Source organism: Bombyx mori, chromosome 6 (assembly GCF_030269925.1).
Source record: "Bombyx mori chromosome 6, ASM3026992v2".
Taxonomy (NCBI): domain Eukaryota; kingdom Metazoa; phylum Arthropoda; class Insecta; order Lepidoptera; family Bombycidae; genus Bombyx; species Bombyx mori.
In genome coordinates this window covers 2,382,832-2,395,163 of record NC_085112.1, presented here as the reverse complement: position 1 = coordinate 2,395,163, position 12,332 = coordinate 2,382,832, and the positions used below count along the sequence as shown (strand labels likewise).

At 37.6% G+C, this 12,332-nt stretch overlaps 1 protein-coding gene across 7 annotated transcripts in view; it reads right to left on the bottom strand.

The window, feature by feature from the left end:
- Positions 1-6,028, bottom strand: part of LOC101737944 (diacylglycerol kinase theta) — a 61,008-nt gene extending 54,980 nt beyond the window's left edge. For all 7 annotated transcript variants that reach the window (XM_038011504.2, XM_038011501.1, XM_038011503.1 and 4 more), the window contains exon 1: positions 5,775-6,028. In XM_038011504.2, coding sequence (XP_037867432.1) covers positions 5,775-5,904 — 130 coding nt within the window. In that variant the 5' untranslated portion in view covers positions 5,905-6,028. The remainder of the gene's footprint in view (positions 1-5,774) is intronic.
- Between the last annotated feature and the right edge of the window lie 6,304 nt (positions 6,029-12,332).

Sequence of the window (12,332 nt, the reverse complement as noted above, 5' to 3'; positions counted from 1 at the left end):
ACGAGCATACGGCCCACCTGATGGTGAGTGGTTACCGTCGCCCATGGACTTCAGCAATGCCAGGGGCACAGCCAAGCCGCTGCCTACCGATATATAAGTATGTACGTCAGTCTCTGGTAACCATAACACAGGGAATCCTAATTTAGGGCCGGATTTGTTTCCAGTAATTTTTTATTATTTATTTATTATAACGACTGTCTAAGCTTCGAATCAAAAACGCACATTACTTCATAGTAAAACGGGCAAAACAGTCCGAGCTATACATCCCCAAACGTCAGTTTAAATTCTAAGGTGCATTGTCTGTGGAAATGCCCATTTCAAAGCGCTTTATCTCGCCCCACTTGGCTGGTGCGAGGCGTCGGACCGGGCTATTGTTCTTGTCGTATTGTCTCCACTAGTCTACACTGCTCATTGTCGAGCGGACGCGTGTCGAGATAGCGTTGAAATTCTAAAATCAATACGAAGTCGCGTATCGTATAGCTTTGAAACGCTTTGTCAGCTGAGACGTAACGTGTTTTAATGTAATTTTTAATTTACGAGTAGCATTTCAATTTGATTGCACCGTGTGTTAACTTGAATAGCAAAAGCTTATCCATCTGTAACAACGTTAATACCAAAACTGGAAAGTTTAACTTCCAATATTTTGTATATTAAAAAAGTTGTTAAGGTCCACGTAGCGTTAGCTACGCAAACACTTTGCTACGCGTCTGCATAAACTCGCTACGCCCTACTTTAACCGTAGACCTTGCTACGTGAAGGCTACGCGAAGGCTACGAACACCGATATACAGAGCCCATTTTACCTTGTCATTCAAGTTATTTATAGCTCCTACACTAACAACTTACCTTTATTATAGACAGGCAAATATCTCTTAGTGCTTAAATTATAGTGCTATTAAACAGCTCTTTTTTGTATTAACCCTTATATGTAATAGACATATGGTTTAAATTTGTGATTGGTATTGTACAACTAAATATATTTAGTACGAGCGTATTATTTAGGAATAGCTTTAATTTTTTTTTTCTAAAATATTAATTAACTGGTCAAGAGATAATAAAACTGTATCCCGTAGGATAGAGGTTTTTTTTCGGGATTAAAGGTAGTCTATGTCCCTCTTCTAACCTAAAACTTTACAAAAAATCATGTGAAAAAAGCAACAGTCGTTTCTTGTCGAAACTAATTTTATCATTTAGTGTTTTTGTGCGAAATAAATCCATCAATGCCACTCTTTTGACATGTTTTTTTTTTACAGACAGCTTATTTGGTTTTTTATTTTAAATTCTAATCCATGAACAGATAATACGGATTTTTTGTTGAGAAAAGTTGTCCGATTTGTTTTATTTTGTTATTTTAGTGTTAGTGTGCAAAAATTACTGATTAAACTTGAGTTGAAAAATTTCGGCATGCTATGAATGTCATGAATCGCTCGGGAATGTTCATAATCATTCCGATAAAGTAAAAAAATACGAACCCTATTTTAAATCTATAATCAATGTTCGATACCAATAAATTTACCCTCAATAAACTGATTTTTGATCATGGAAGTTAATTATGTATAAAAATTTTCAGTCATGAAAGATTGAAGAAAATAGTTGCAGTAGTTTGACAATTCTTTGTTTTAAATATGGAGGGTAAAGGTAAGGAGCATCATTTTGTACAGTGGACGAGTGAAAAAGTGTCCACTTGTAAACAGCAAGCCATTGATCGAAGATTCACCGAAATAGCGCTAGTGTAAAAAGTGGAAATGATATGAATGATAGCAGTTTCAAAGGCCGTTGTAACTATACTTGAGACCTTAGAACTCATATCTCAAGATGGGTGGCGGCATTTACGTTATAGATGTCTATGGGCTCCGGTAACCACTTAATACCAGGTGGGCTGTGAGCTCGTCCACCCATATATGCAATAAATAAATACATACATAGTTACAACGGCTACCCCACCCTTCAAACCGAAACGCATCACTGCTTAACGGCGGAAATAGGCGGGGTGGCGGTACCTACCCGTGCGGACTCACAAGAGGTACTACCACCAGCAATTACGCAAATTAAAATTAATTATCCTACCACCAGTAATTACGCAAATTAAAATTAAATTAAATTAAAATTAATTAAATGTCATTTTATTGACAATTGCAATCTGGGTTGCAACCTTCTCATAAATAAAACCCAAGCCCCAAGTTAGTCATAGGAGACTACCGTAAAAGAAAAGCGCTTTATGCGTTGGTAACATTCCGTATTTGATGTTCAGAAATTTTCGAGTATGATCCCGCTTAAAGTTATGGAATAGCACACCATTTTTTTCTGAATTTTGGACAAGTTATTATTGTTTTAATATCGAAGATAACACCTTTGATTTTTTAAACTTTTTGTCAATTACTTCGTGAAGTAAAAAAGTAAGATTTATTTTTAATTGTGATTCAAATGTATTTGCATCCGTTTATTTCAAAGTAAAATTCGTTAAAAACTAGTTTTCAAGGCGAAGATTTCTCGTGTGCTGGGAATACAAAATGGAGATCCATTTTGCAGGAACGTTTTTAAATTTCTATAAGGTCTTTTCTAAAAATTCAGAAACTTTTCTAATAGATGTTTTGTATAGAAAACGACTTTACTGTACTTTACAACACTGTCTTGTGTGCATTCGTTAAACAGAATCTGGTCTGTTTTTTTACGAAAGATTAGTTAATGAAAGTATATATTTCATATTATATGTAAACGGTATATATTTTCTATAATGTATTATCTATAGTACACCGCAACATACCTGCTATATTTTTTTATTATTTCAGAATTTCTATAAATTAAACGGTTGTCTGGAAGAGATCGCTTTTAGCGATAAGACCGCCTATTGTACAAATTTATCTGTTTTTTTATTGTTTTTTTGAATGTAAATTGTGTTTTGGTGTGCAATAAAGTGTATTCTCTCTCTCTCTCTCTCTAATGAACATACTTTCTTCTTTACTTCTTACTCGTCATTAGGCATACCTGCATTGTACATTTGAGGTTATTTTAGAGCTTTCGTGATTTCCGTAAGTGGTGCAGTATTAAATTATGTCTATTCTATCTCACAGATCATTTCAAACTTCTGTGTCTCCGGACTGACTTCAATGCTCTCTTTGTTCTGTGTGCTTAATGCGAGTTTTTTAACGTTCTCGATAGCGTAAAAGTTAACTCAACTTTGTATGAAATTGGAACGTTTGCCTACGTTTGCCGCTAGGGACGCTGTTCCAACTGCATACAAATTCGAGTTAACTTTTACGGTATCGAAAACGTTAAAAAACTCGCATTAAGCACACCGTACGTAGAATACTTTGATCGCTTATTTGAAACTTAATTTGGGCTTCAAGCAAAGTATATCCTCCTATATGTTATTATTTAAGTTCTTAATATTTACAAGCCCATTAAGAATTTTGTATGAAATATACCGGTCATCGTTCGGTAGGTAGGAAAAAAATAAATAAATAATGAAATATGCAAAAGAAAAAACAGAAACACAATATTATTACTGAAATATAATAAAAATCAACTTTCTGGAACAAAATCAAAATGCTCATTCCCACTCCGTACTATCTCTTAGATAATAATTAACCTTACAATTTGTTTTATCTAATAAACGTTGCTTATTAGTTTTCTTCTAGGTGCGACTATGCGTGATATTTGGGCGTTTGGTGGACTCATGTTGTTAAGGAGCACTCAATTTATCGAATTTTCCGAAGATCCCAAAAATACGCTTATAAAATATTAGAATACTGGGTATTCCAGTGTCACATCTAATAGGGACGCTTTGACATTCACTAAAAGTTATATATTGTGTTAATCGGAAAATTTGAACAATTTAAAAACTATCATAGAAAGAGTATGAATTTTGATAAAATTTCTCGGTGCGTAATCGCAAATTTCTACTGAAGATATTTATCATTGAAGTAAGCTTTTTATAATGCTTTAAAGACGATGTGTATAATGACAGGTTGGTAGGTAAACACACCGATGGTCAAACTGTTTTATTAACCAACTTTAAAAAAAGAGGCGATTATAAATTCGATTGATTCTCTTTAGATGTGCTAGTTTTCATTTGAATGCTGATTCTAGTCATGTAGTCCCCTTCAAATTTTATCAAAATTAAATCAGTATTTTTTTAATTATTTTTAATAGTTGCTTAATTTACTTCAACTATATATTAAGTTCACAGACAGCCAACGCTAGACTTAGGCCTTCCCCAAGCCTCGCCGCAACGTTCAACATTAACTTCAACTAATATGATACCTCATTTCACTCGTTTGAAATCGATTTTTATTTCATTTGTTTGAAATCGATTTTTTTTTTTAAATAATAATTTAAAATTAAACAATGTTAGATTGAGAAGTCATCTTGAACTAATCTGTCGCTCGTGTCATGCTGACATTGTATCGAGCATGACCGACCGGTCGGCAACATATTATTTCATGTGTCTTCGAAAATACTTGGAGCTCATCAGAACCGAATATTACGGAATAGCATACTTTCACCTACTAGTGTAGGTATCTTAAGGGAAATAAATACCAACATTGAAATAATGAAAACACGTAAAACCTCTTTTGATAATGCGAACGACGCTAGAAAACACGTCTTAACAAAATGGACGATTTGAATTTTTCTATGCGATTTTTGTCGGATATCTTATGTGAATTTAAGAGTTCTATCTTAAGGATATTTGAACATGAGCATAGTAACGTTAACAGAGAAACACGGAATGCTGTTAAATAACAAAATTAAAGAGGTTACTAATGAATTAATTAAAAAAAAAATTCACTATTATTTATGGGGAGAATAAATGTATCACGAACTAAAATTTTTATATATCGCATATTTCTCACGAACTAAATATTTTTTAATAAAGATGTTTTTCTTCGTCCTCAAACATTGGAAACGAATTTATCGTCCATTTTATTTACATTTTCATTCATTTTTATTATCACCAGGATAAATGTAATAATGCGGTTTCAAAATAAGGAAAACGGCGATTAATTTTAATGACCTTCATTATTTGTACATATTTTTTGGTTTATATGTAAAATATTTATACATATGCTATCTAGGTATTAGCCATTTAAATGGGGAATATCAGAATGTCTATGAGGTCTGAGTGTACATATAAAATCTTTACGATTCGTCGAAATAGTTATTTCTCATTGACTAAACTAATTTGTGCCGTTTGATATACTCTGATCGTAGTAAAGCAAAACAACATGCGCAGAAAGAAATATCTTTTAATTAGACCTATTAGTAGTCGAGAGTATTAACGTCGCCTGGAACAGTTTGGTCGATGTGATGCAGCCGAAGAAACGGTTCTGATCGTCACTTACCACATAAGGCAACATCTAGATACAGCTAAGGGTACACGAGCGGGGGATGCAGCGCCGCGCCCCGGCCCCCCCGCCCCGGGAATGCTCTCGGAAAAAAAACCTCTTACAAAACAGATCGATCGATATTTTCCAAAACGTTCACTCATTTTCGTCACCGTAACGCTCGATTCTCGACCGATGCGGATCCGTCTAACGAGAACCGGACGCGAACTAGACCTGGCTCCCCGGAGCTCGCTTCCGTCCCGACTCTCGCGTGCTCCAGAACGACCCACTTCCGACGTCCTCGAAACGATCAAGTGCAAGGCAAGCCGGGGCCGGCGCTCCGCCCTCGGGCCGGAAGAGCCGCGGGCCCCGGGTTGCATAACGCGCTGGTCGTGCCGGCGAGCGCGCGGAGCCGGTATCGATGCGCGCGGGGCGCAAGCGCGGCGCGTACCTTCGCAGCCGTATCCCTGCCCGATGAGGCCCCACAGTAGGTCCGAGCAGTGATGGCAGTAGGTGGGCTTGTGGAAGGTCTTCTTGGCGAAGGAGTGGGTGCGATGGGGCGCGGGCGCGGCCTGCGCCATGGCTGGCGCACGGGCCGGGCCTGACGGGCGCGCTACTCATGCCGCGGCGCCCAGGGGCGCGCCGCGCTCTCCGAGCGGCTGTCGCGGCCCACCATCGCGGCGCGTCTGTCCCACACGCGCCCCGCCCAACGCCGCGCGTCTCGGCGCATGCCCGTCCCCGACCCAAGCCTCACCTTGTGCCGGCGGCTCGCAACCTGCACAACCTCGATCGATTCCTCTTCTCGATAACGAACCGGGACAACTCTTTACGTTTCTGCACTTCGACTGATATAGCGCGCGGCTTCTGTTGTCACTGTGTATTTAGCTTCTAGATTTCTTAAATAAAATCACAGGAGCAATTCCTAACTTCTTTGAAAACATATGAATATTGATTCATACACGCATTATTAGCTTTACTTAGGTGCCCATTTCTTTACGGGATCGTGGAGATGCAATTAGTTATTATCAGATAATATTAGAAAAATAAACCTGGTTTTGGTAATTGAACTAAGTCAAACCTAACACAAATACATAATATAATAAAATGCTCTCTCTTACAGATTCTGTTAAAAAAATTATGATTGTAATTCTACTTCATTTTCAAAATAAAATTATTGTTTATTAAATTGAAATTTTCTAAATGGGTTCATTGCTATAGAACAAAATTAGTATACCTTGACTTCAAATGGTTTTGGATATTGTTTTGAGAATTTCAAGCCCTAACGCATTGAATGAATAGGTTGGCATAGTGTGAAGACACGAGGCGTGCGCGTAGCGGTCCGCCAATAGAGAGAGTTAGTGTTTGGAGTATGGAGTCGCAGCAGCGGCGCGACCCGGTGCGCACTCCAGATTCTACAGATGAGCGAGCAGATTGCTCCCTTAAAACTATTGTAAAAATCCAAATGGCTTGCAGAAACTTTCAAGAAACCTTTTTTTTTCCTACCTAAGCTGAGAGCCTTGAGAGGCTATTTCAGCGTAACCTTAACTGGTAGGTGAGCTCACGGGGCTTAAACCTGACGACGTTGCTAACACGAACCCTAGCAAGAGCCGTGCTTCGCAGATCCTACCACCGGATCGAAAATGCGACCCACTGAGAAGATCCGGCGAGAAACTCAGTGGGCTGTGTCTGAGGGTACCCCAAAAAAGCCCCGAGAATTTGAAAGACTTTAAAATTTAAGCGCTCAATCTAACTAACAATAAAATTCTAATTGAAATTTGTTTGTTTCTTCTGAACGAATTTGTCATGTTGTCCATTAGAAGCAAGACCAGATATGTCCTGTTAATTTTAACTTTTAAACGTTATGTTTTAAGTACGTTTTGGATGTTGAGCTATTTTAAAATTTTCAAATATAGGTGAAAACATGTTATTTATGTTTCAAATGTTATTTAGATTTAAATTGATTTCAATAAATGTGAACCATTAGTATAATTATTATTAGTACCTAAATAAACTTTGACAAACGACGCAATTTTACTGTCGCCTCATCTCTAGGCTGAGCCCCTGAGCTCACCTCTACGTTCAATGAAGCTAGCATAACATTTCAAGGTTACAAAGATAGGTAGGCTAAAAAATTGCACTTTAAAATTAATTTTTAATTTATGTCGATATAAGAATAGCTAATTTTGATGAAAAGTAGTCGCGATCAAACTTATTCAACGATAATGTAGCCTGCAGAAACGCATGGCGTAACAGAAGGCAGCTGCTTCGCGTATGCTCTAAGGAAACATCAGGCCGTTTAACCAAAATCTATTTATCAATAACATAATTTAAAAATAGTACAGCGTTAAATTATTTTTTTATTGCTCTTGTTGGCAGACGAGCATACGGCCCATCTGATGGTGTGTGGTTACCGTCGCCCATGGACTCCAGCAATGCCAAGGGCAGAGCCAAGGCGCTGCCTACTGCTTAATACTCTCCACAAGCCTCTTTTGAAGAAGAACATGTCATAGCGCTCGGGAAACACCGTGGAGGGGAACTCATTCCATAGCCGGATGGTACGTGGCAAAAAAGATCTCTGGAAACGCTCTGTGGATGACCGCAGTGGCTCCAGGTAGTATGGATGAACTTTACTCCGGTGGCGGGCGGTGCGATGGTAAAAACGAGATGCCGGTATCATCTCGAACAATTCCTCAGAGCACTCCTCATGGAACATACGGTACAAAATACAGAGGGAACCGAAGTCCCTCCGCAGACCCAGAGGTTCCAAACGATCCGTGAGAATGGGATTATCGACAATCCGAACGGCCCTCCTCTGTATGGAGTCAAATGGAATAAGCTGGTATTTGGGAGCCCCGGCCCAGAGATGGGAGCAGTACTCCACGCGAGGCCGGATTTGTGCTCATATCAGTCAAAGGGATTCTTCTTTTAAAATCTTTACAGATATTGTTCTAGAGACAGACATTGTGTTTCAATGGAGCCTTCGGTGAACAATAAGTAGCGTTCGTTCACATAACGGTTGAGGTAACAAGCAATTGCGGCTTCTTTCCACCAGCACAGAGCCGTGAGCGTGAGTTGACCGTCCCTAATGTACAAAGTTGAGCCTATTTGAAGTGCTGAAGGCGTGAATTATCGTCCCGCTGAACCGAGCCTCGCAGCGGGGGTGACTATAAATAAATAAGAGGAACGCGCGGTCGCCCCCGTCGGTTTTCCGACCGAATGCCTTACATCAACGCTCCGTGTTGTAAAATCCAGAAACGCGATTATACGCGTTATACGATTTCATTCAATTTACATAGACGTTTCAGGACTCGCATCCCGAATGGAACTTCGTTGATATTCATTACCAAAAAGACTATCGATTGATTCTAAATTCGAATCGCATTACGTACGTTTTTTTTTTTATTGCTTGGATGGGTGGATGAGCTCACAGCCCACCTGGTGTTAAGTGGTTACTGGAGCCTATAGACATTCACAACGTAAATGCGCCACCCACCTTGAGATATAAGTTCTAAAATCTCAAGTATAGTTACAACGCCTGCCCCACCCTTCAAACCGAAACGCATTACTGCTTCACGGCAGAAATAGGCAGAGTGGTGGTACCCACCCGCGGGGACTCACAAGAGGTCCTACCACCAGTATTTGAAACAAAGTCAAATATGTACAGGTTTGATCAGCGACTTGCCTTTGCCCCTGGCATTGCTGACGTCCATGAGCGACGGTGACCACTTACCATCAGGTGGACCGTATGCTCGTCTGCCTACAAAGGCAATTAAAAAAAAGGTTTATATATTTACATATTTCCTTTCAAATTTTTTATAGATACTTTCTAATATTCGCCACCGATCCAGAATGCAGATTAATTATTAAGAAGAAACCGTAAAAAAGTTTTTAGTCAGCTAAAGTCAGCTAGTAAGTAGCACCATACGAGAATATGCGTTAGTAATTTAAGAATAACGAACATATCCATTTCTGTGATTTAAAAACAATCAAGAAACATTTTTTTTTGTCAAAAGAAGCTGATAACAAAATCCATTAAATTCTCATTCGTTTTTAGTCACAAACACATAAATAGGTATAGACTGGTTGATGCGAACAAACACCCATAAAGTTTCCAATATCATACCAAAATCTAAATTCTTTGAATGTTAACGAAAAAAATCTTGATCTTGTACGTATGAGATTTATCTTCTGCGTAATGTTTCTAGAATATTGTTACGGCTTTTTATATCTCAAAACTATTGTTTCACACATTTCTAAATTCATTCCTTTATCAGTCCGTTATACGTTATAAATTATATACTTAATATAGTTATTTTATTATATATTAAAGGAATGAAACAAAGAGCTTGAGTAAAGCTTAGTGAAAGAATTACAGAAATGCTCGATAGATGGCACTGTTCCGGTTTCCACCATCAATTTATAATGAAATATGTAATATTTTATGCACATCATAATAATACGTTCTCCGACATTTTATTTAATTAATACTCAGTATGTAATTCCGAGTATTCTGCTAAGCAGTTGAATGCAATTTATTGTTTTTAAATAGTTACTCGAATCTAAAAATATATTTATTGCTATCTACAAAATTAATCTCCAATAATTTAATATTACTAATATAAACTATACCTATCTTAAAATTTAAGTGTTATCTATGGATATTAGTTTGACAACGACGATTTGGAAATTGTCTTGTAATGAAAAAAAAATGATTTTTTTTTTTTTTTAGCTAGAAGCCGACTTAACCTAATAGGTGTAAGGCTCTAATAAATAAATAAAAAATTTAGCTAGCCAGTGGTAATTATTTATTTTCTTTTATTTATGTCTGGTGATTAAATACTATTGTTTTTCCGATAAAGGTCTTCTTCTTTTTCTCCACCATATCCCACTAGGTGGGGTCAGCACAACAATTTTTTTTTCTTCCATCTCTTCTATTAGCTATTAATTCCATCTCTTCTATCATCCGTCATCTCAACACTCACTCCTTTCTCTCTCATATCGTCATTCACACACTCCATCCATGTCTTCTTTGGTTGACCTCTTCCCCCTCTACCTTGCACTGCCATTTCCATACATCTCCTAGCCACATGCATCTTCTCTCAACGCATCACATGTCCATACCACGCTAACCGTCCATATGAAAATTAAAGCACGATAATCCCAATAACCCATTTTAATAGGCCATCCTAAACATAAACACTACAATGTGGATCAGTTTCCACCACGATAACCGTCCGCTAATTTTTCCGATAAATGTATTTTAACTTCCGAAATTCTTCTAAAATCTAAAGTTCTTTACCTACAAGAATTTACAAATCGATTTAAACTTTATGAAATTCGTATAAATACACAGAATATGTACAAGCACACTTTTTTTCATCAATTTCACAGATAATACAGTCAACATTAAAAAATCAATATGCCTGCTCAATTACAAATAGCAATTCTAACAAAAATAGTATTTTGTTTTTAAGATGAAGGAGTCATAAGACGTAATACAGTATCATGATTTGAAAACCACTGCACACCGAGAAGAAATGTGATTGTTAAATTAATTAAGCAGAATCGTTTCATTGATTAAAATGATTTCCCCGCTGCATAGCTCGCATATTAATTGTGAAATCATTTTCATGACGCATTGAAGTATCGTGTCTTTTGATGGATTCGAAGCCCTGATCGTTGTGAAGGTCGATGCTCCACATGAACCATGGTGCTCTGACGGCTATCCTGCAAAAACGGGATTGAAGGGAGTGAAGGGTGTCTATGCGGGTACGGGTCGCGTGAGCGAAGACCACACTCGCATAGGTCATTATAGACTGTACGTATGCAAGCTTTGCAAAGTGTTACCTTATTACCAAGGGACATTTTACTCCGCTTGCTTGCAGAAAGTCTGCCGAGAATAATCGTGGCCCGGTCGCGGGCACGCTTTTTGTGAGGGCGGAATATCATGGGGTGCATCCAGGACTACTTCCATATACTTGATCCTGGGTATTGATTAATTACGGGAGGAGATTCGCGTTAAATTCACCCTTTGAAAGAGCACGGCTGTGTTTTTTGCTAGGTTAATATCGATTCGCCATTTTCGGATCCACTGTCCGAAGGTTACAGCTACGGCTTGGAGTTTATTCGCGATTAGGGAATTGTTTCTACTCGAGTAGTAAACAGTCGTGTCATGTAGCTGGGTTTGCGGCGACTGGGGAATATCAATGATAAATAAAGCCTTGTAGAACTCCAGCCGTAATATGTCCCAGTACTATTGTTCGGAACTTGTATAATATATATACATAATGATGTGCAAATTTATCTTGAAAATGTCGTTAGCGAGATTTAGGCATTTATCAAACATCTTGTGCTCTATAGTAAAGTGTTTAGCTAACCGCTACAAACGCAAAAGCGATAGTTTCAACGTTATTGTTTATTAACATGATATTTATGAGGGCATTTCTAAAAACAACTTCTATATCAAAATTCTCTAATTTCATAACTTTGATGCCACTCAACGTTTATAAAGGTCATTGTACTATGACCTAAAATACATCTATGGAAGTAAGTGAGTAGGTGCAGCATGATTCATCACACTAATAAAATTGTATGTAACTGTAATGGATTCAACTAATTAATACGTTTTGCGTTGAGTGCTCTGTTCGTTTACTATTTGATTCTCCTAGTTACAACCTAGTAATATCTCGAACACAAAAGCTATTTACGACATAATCTATAATAAAGTTTGAGATTGTACATTGAAACAGTAATTGGAAGTGCACCGGATCATGCACGCATACCCAATTAATCAACGGTAATATTTATATATTAAGCACAGACATATAATATAGGTATTTATTGTTTTTCTTCGTTTTCGAAGTTTAACATAAATAAAACCTTTTACGGTTTAATTTCGCGTACCTATTTTAATAACATTATATTAATTTTGATCTTTCAAATGTTTCATACTTGTTTGCCTGGCCACAGAAAAGAATCACGAAATCGGGAGATTAAATGCCTTATAGGG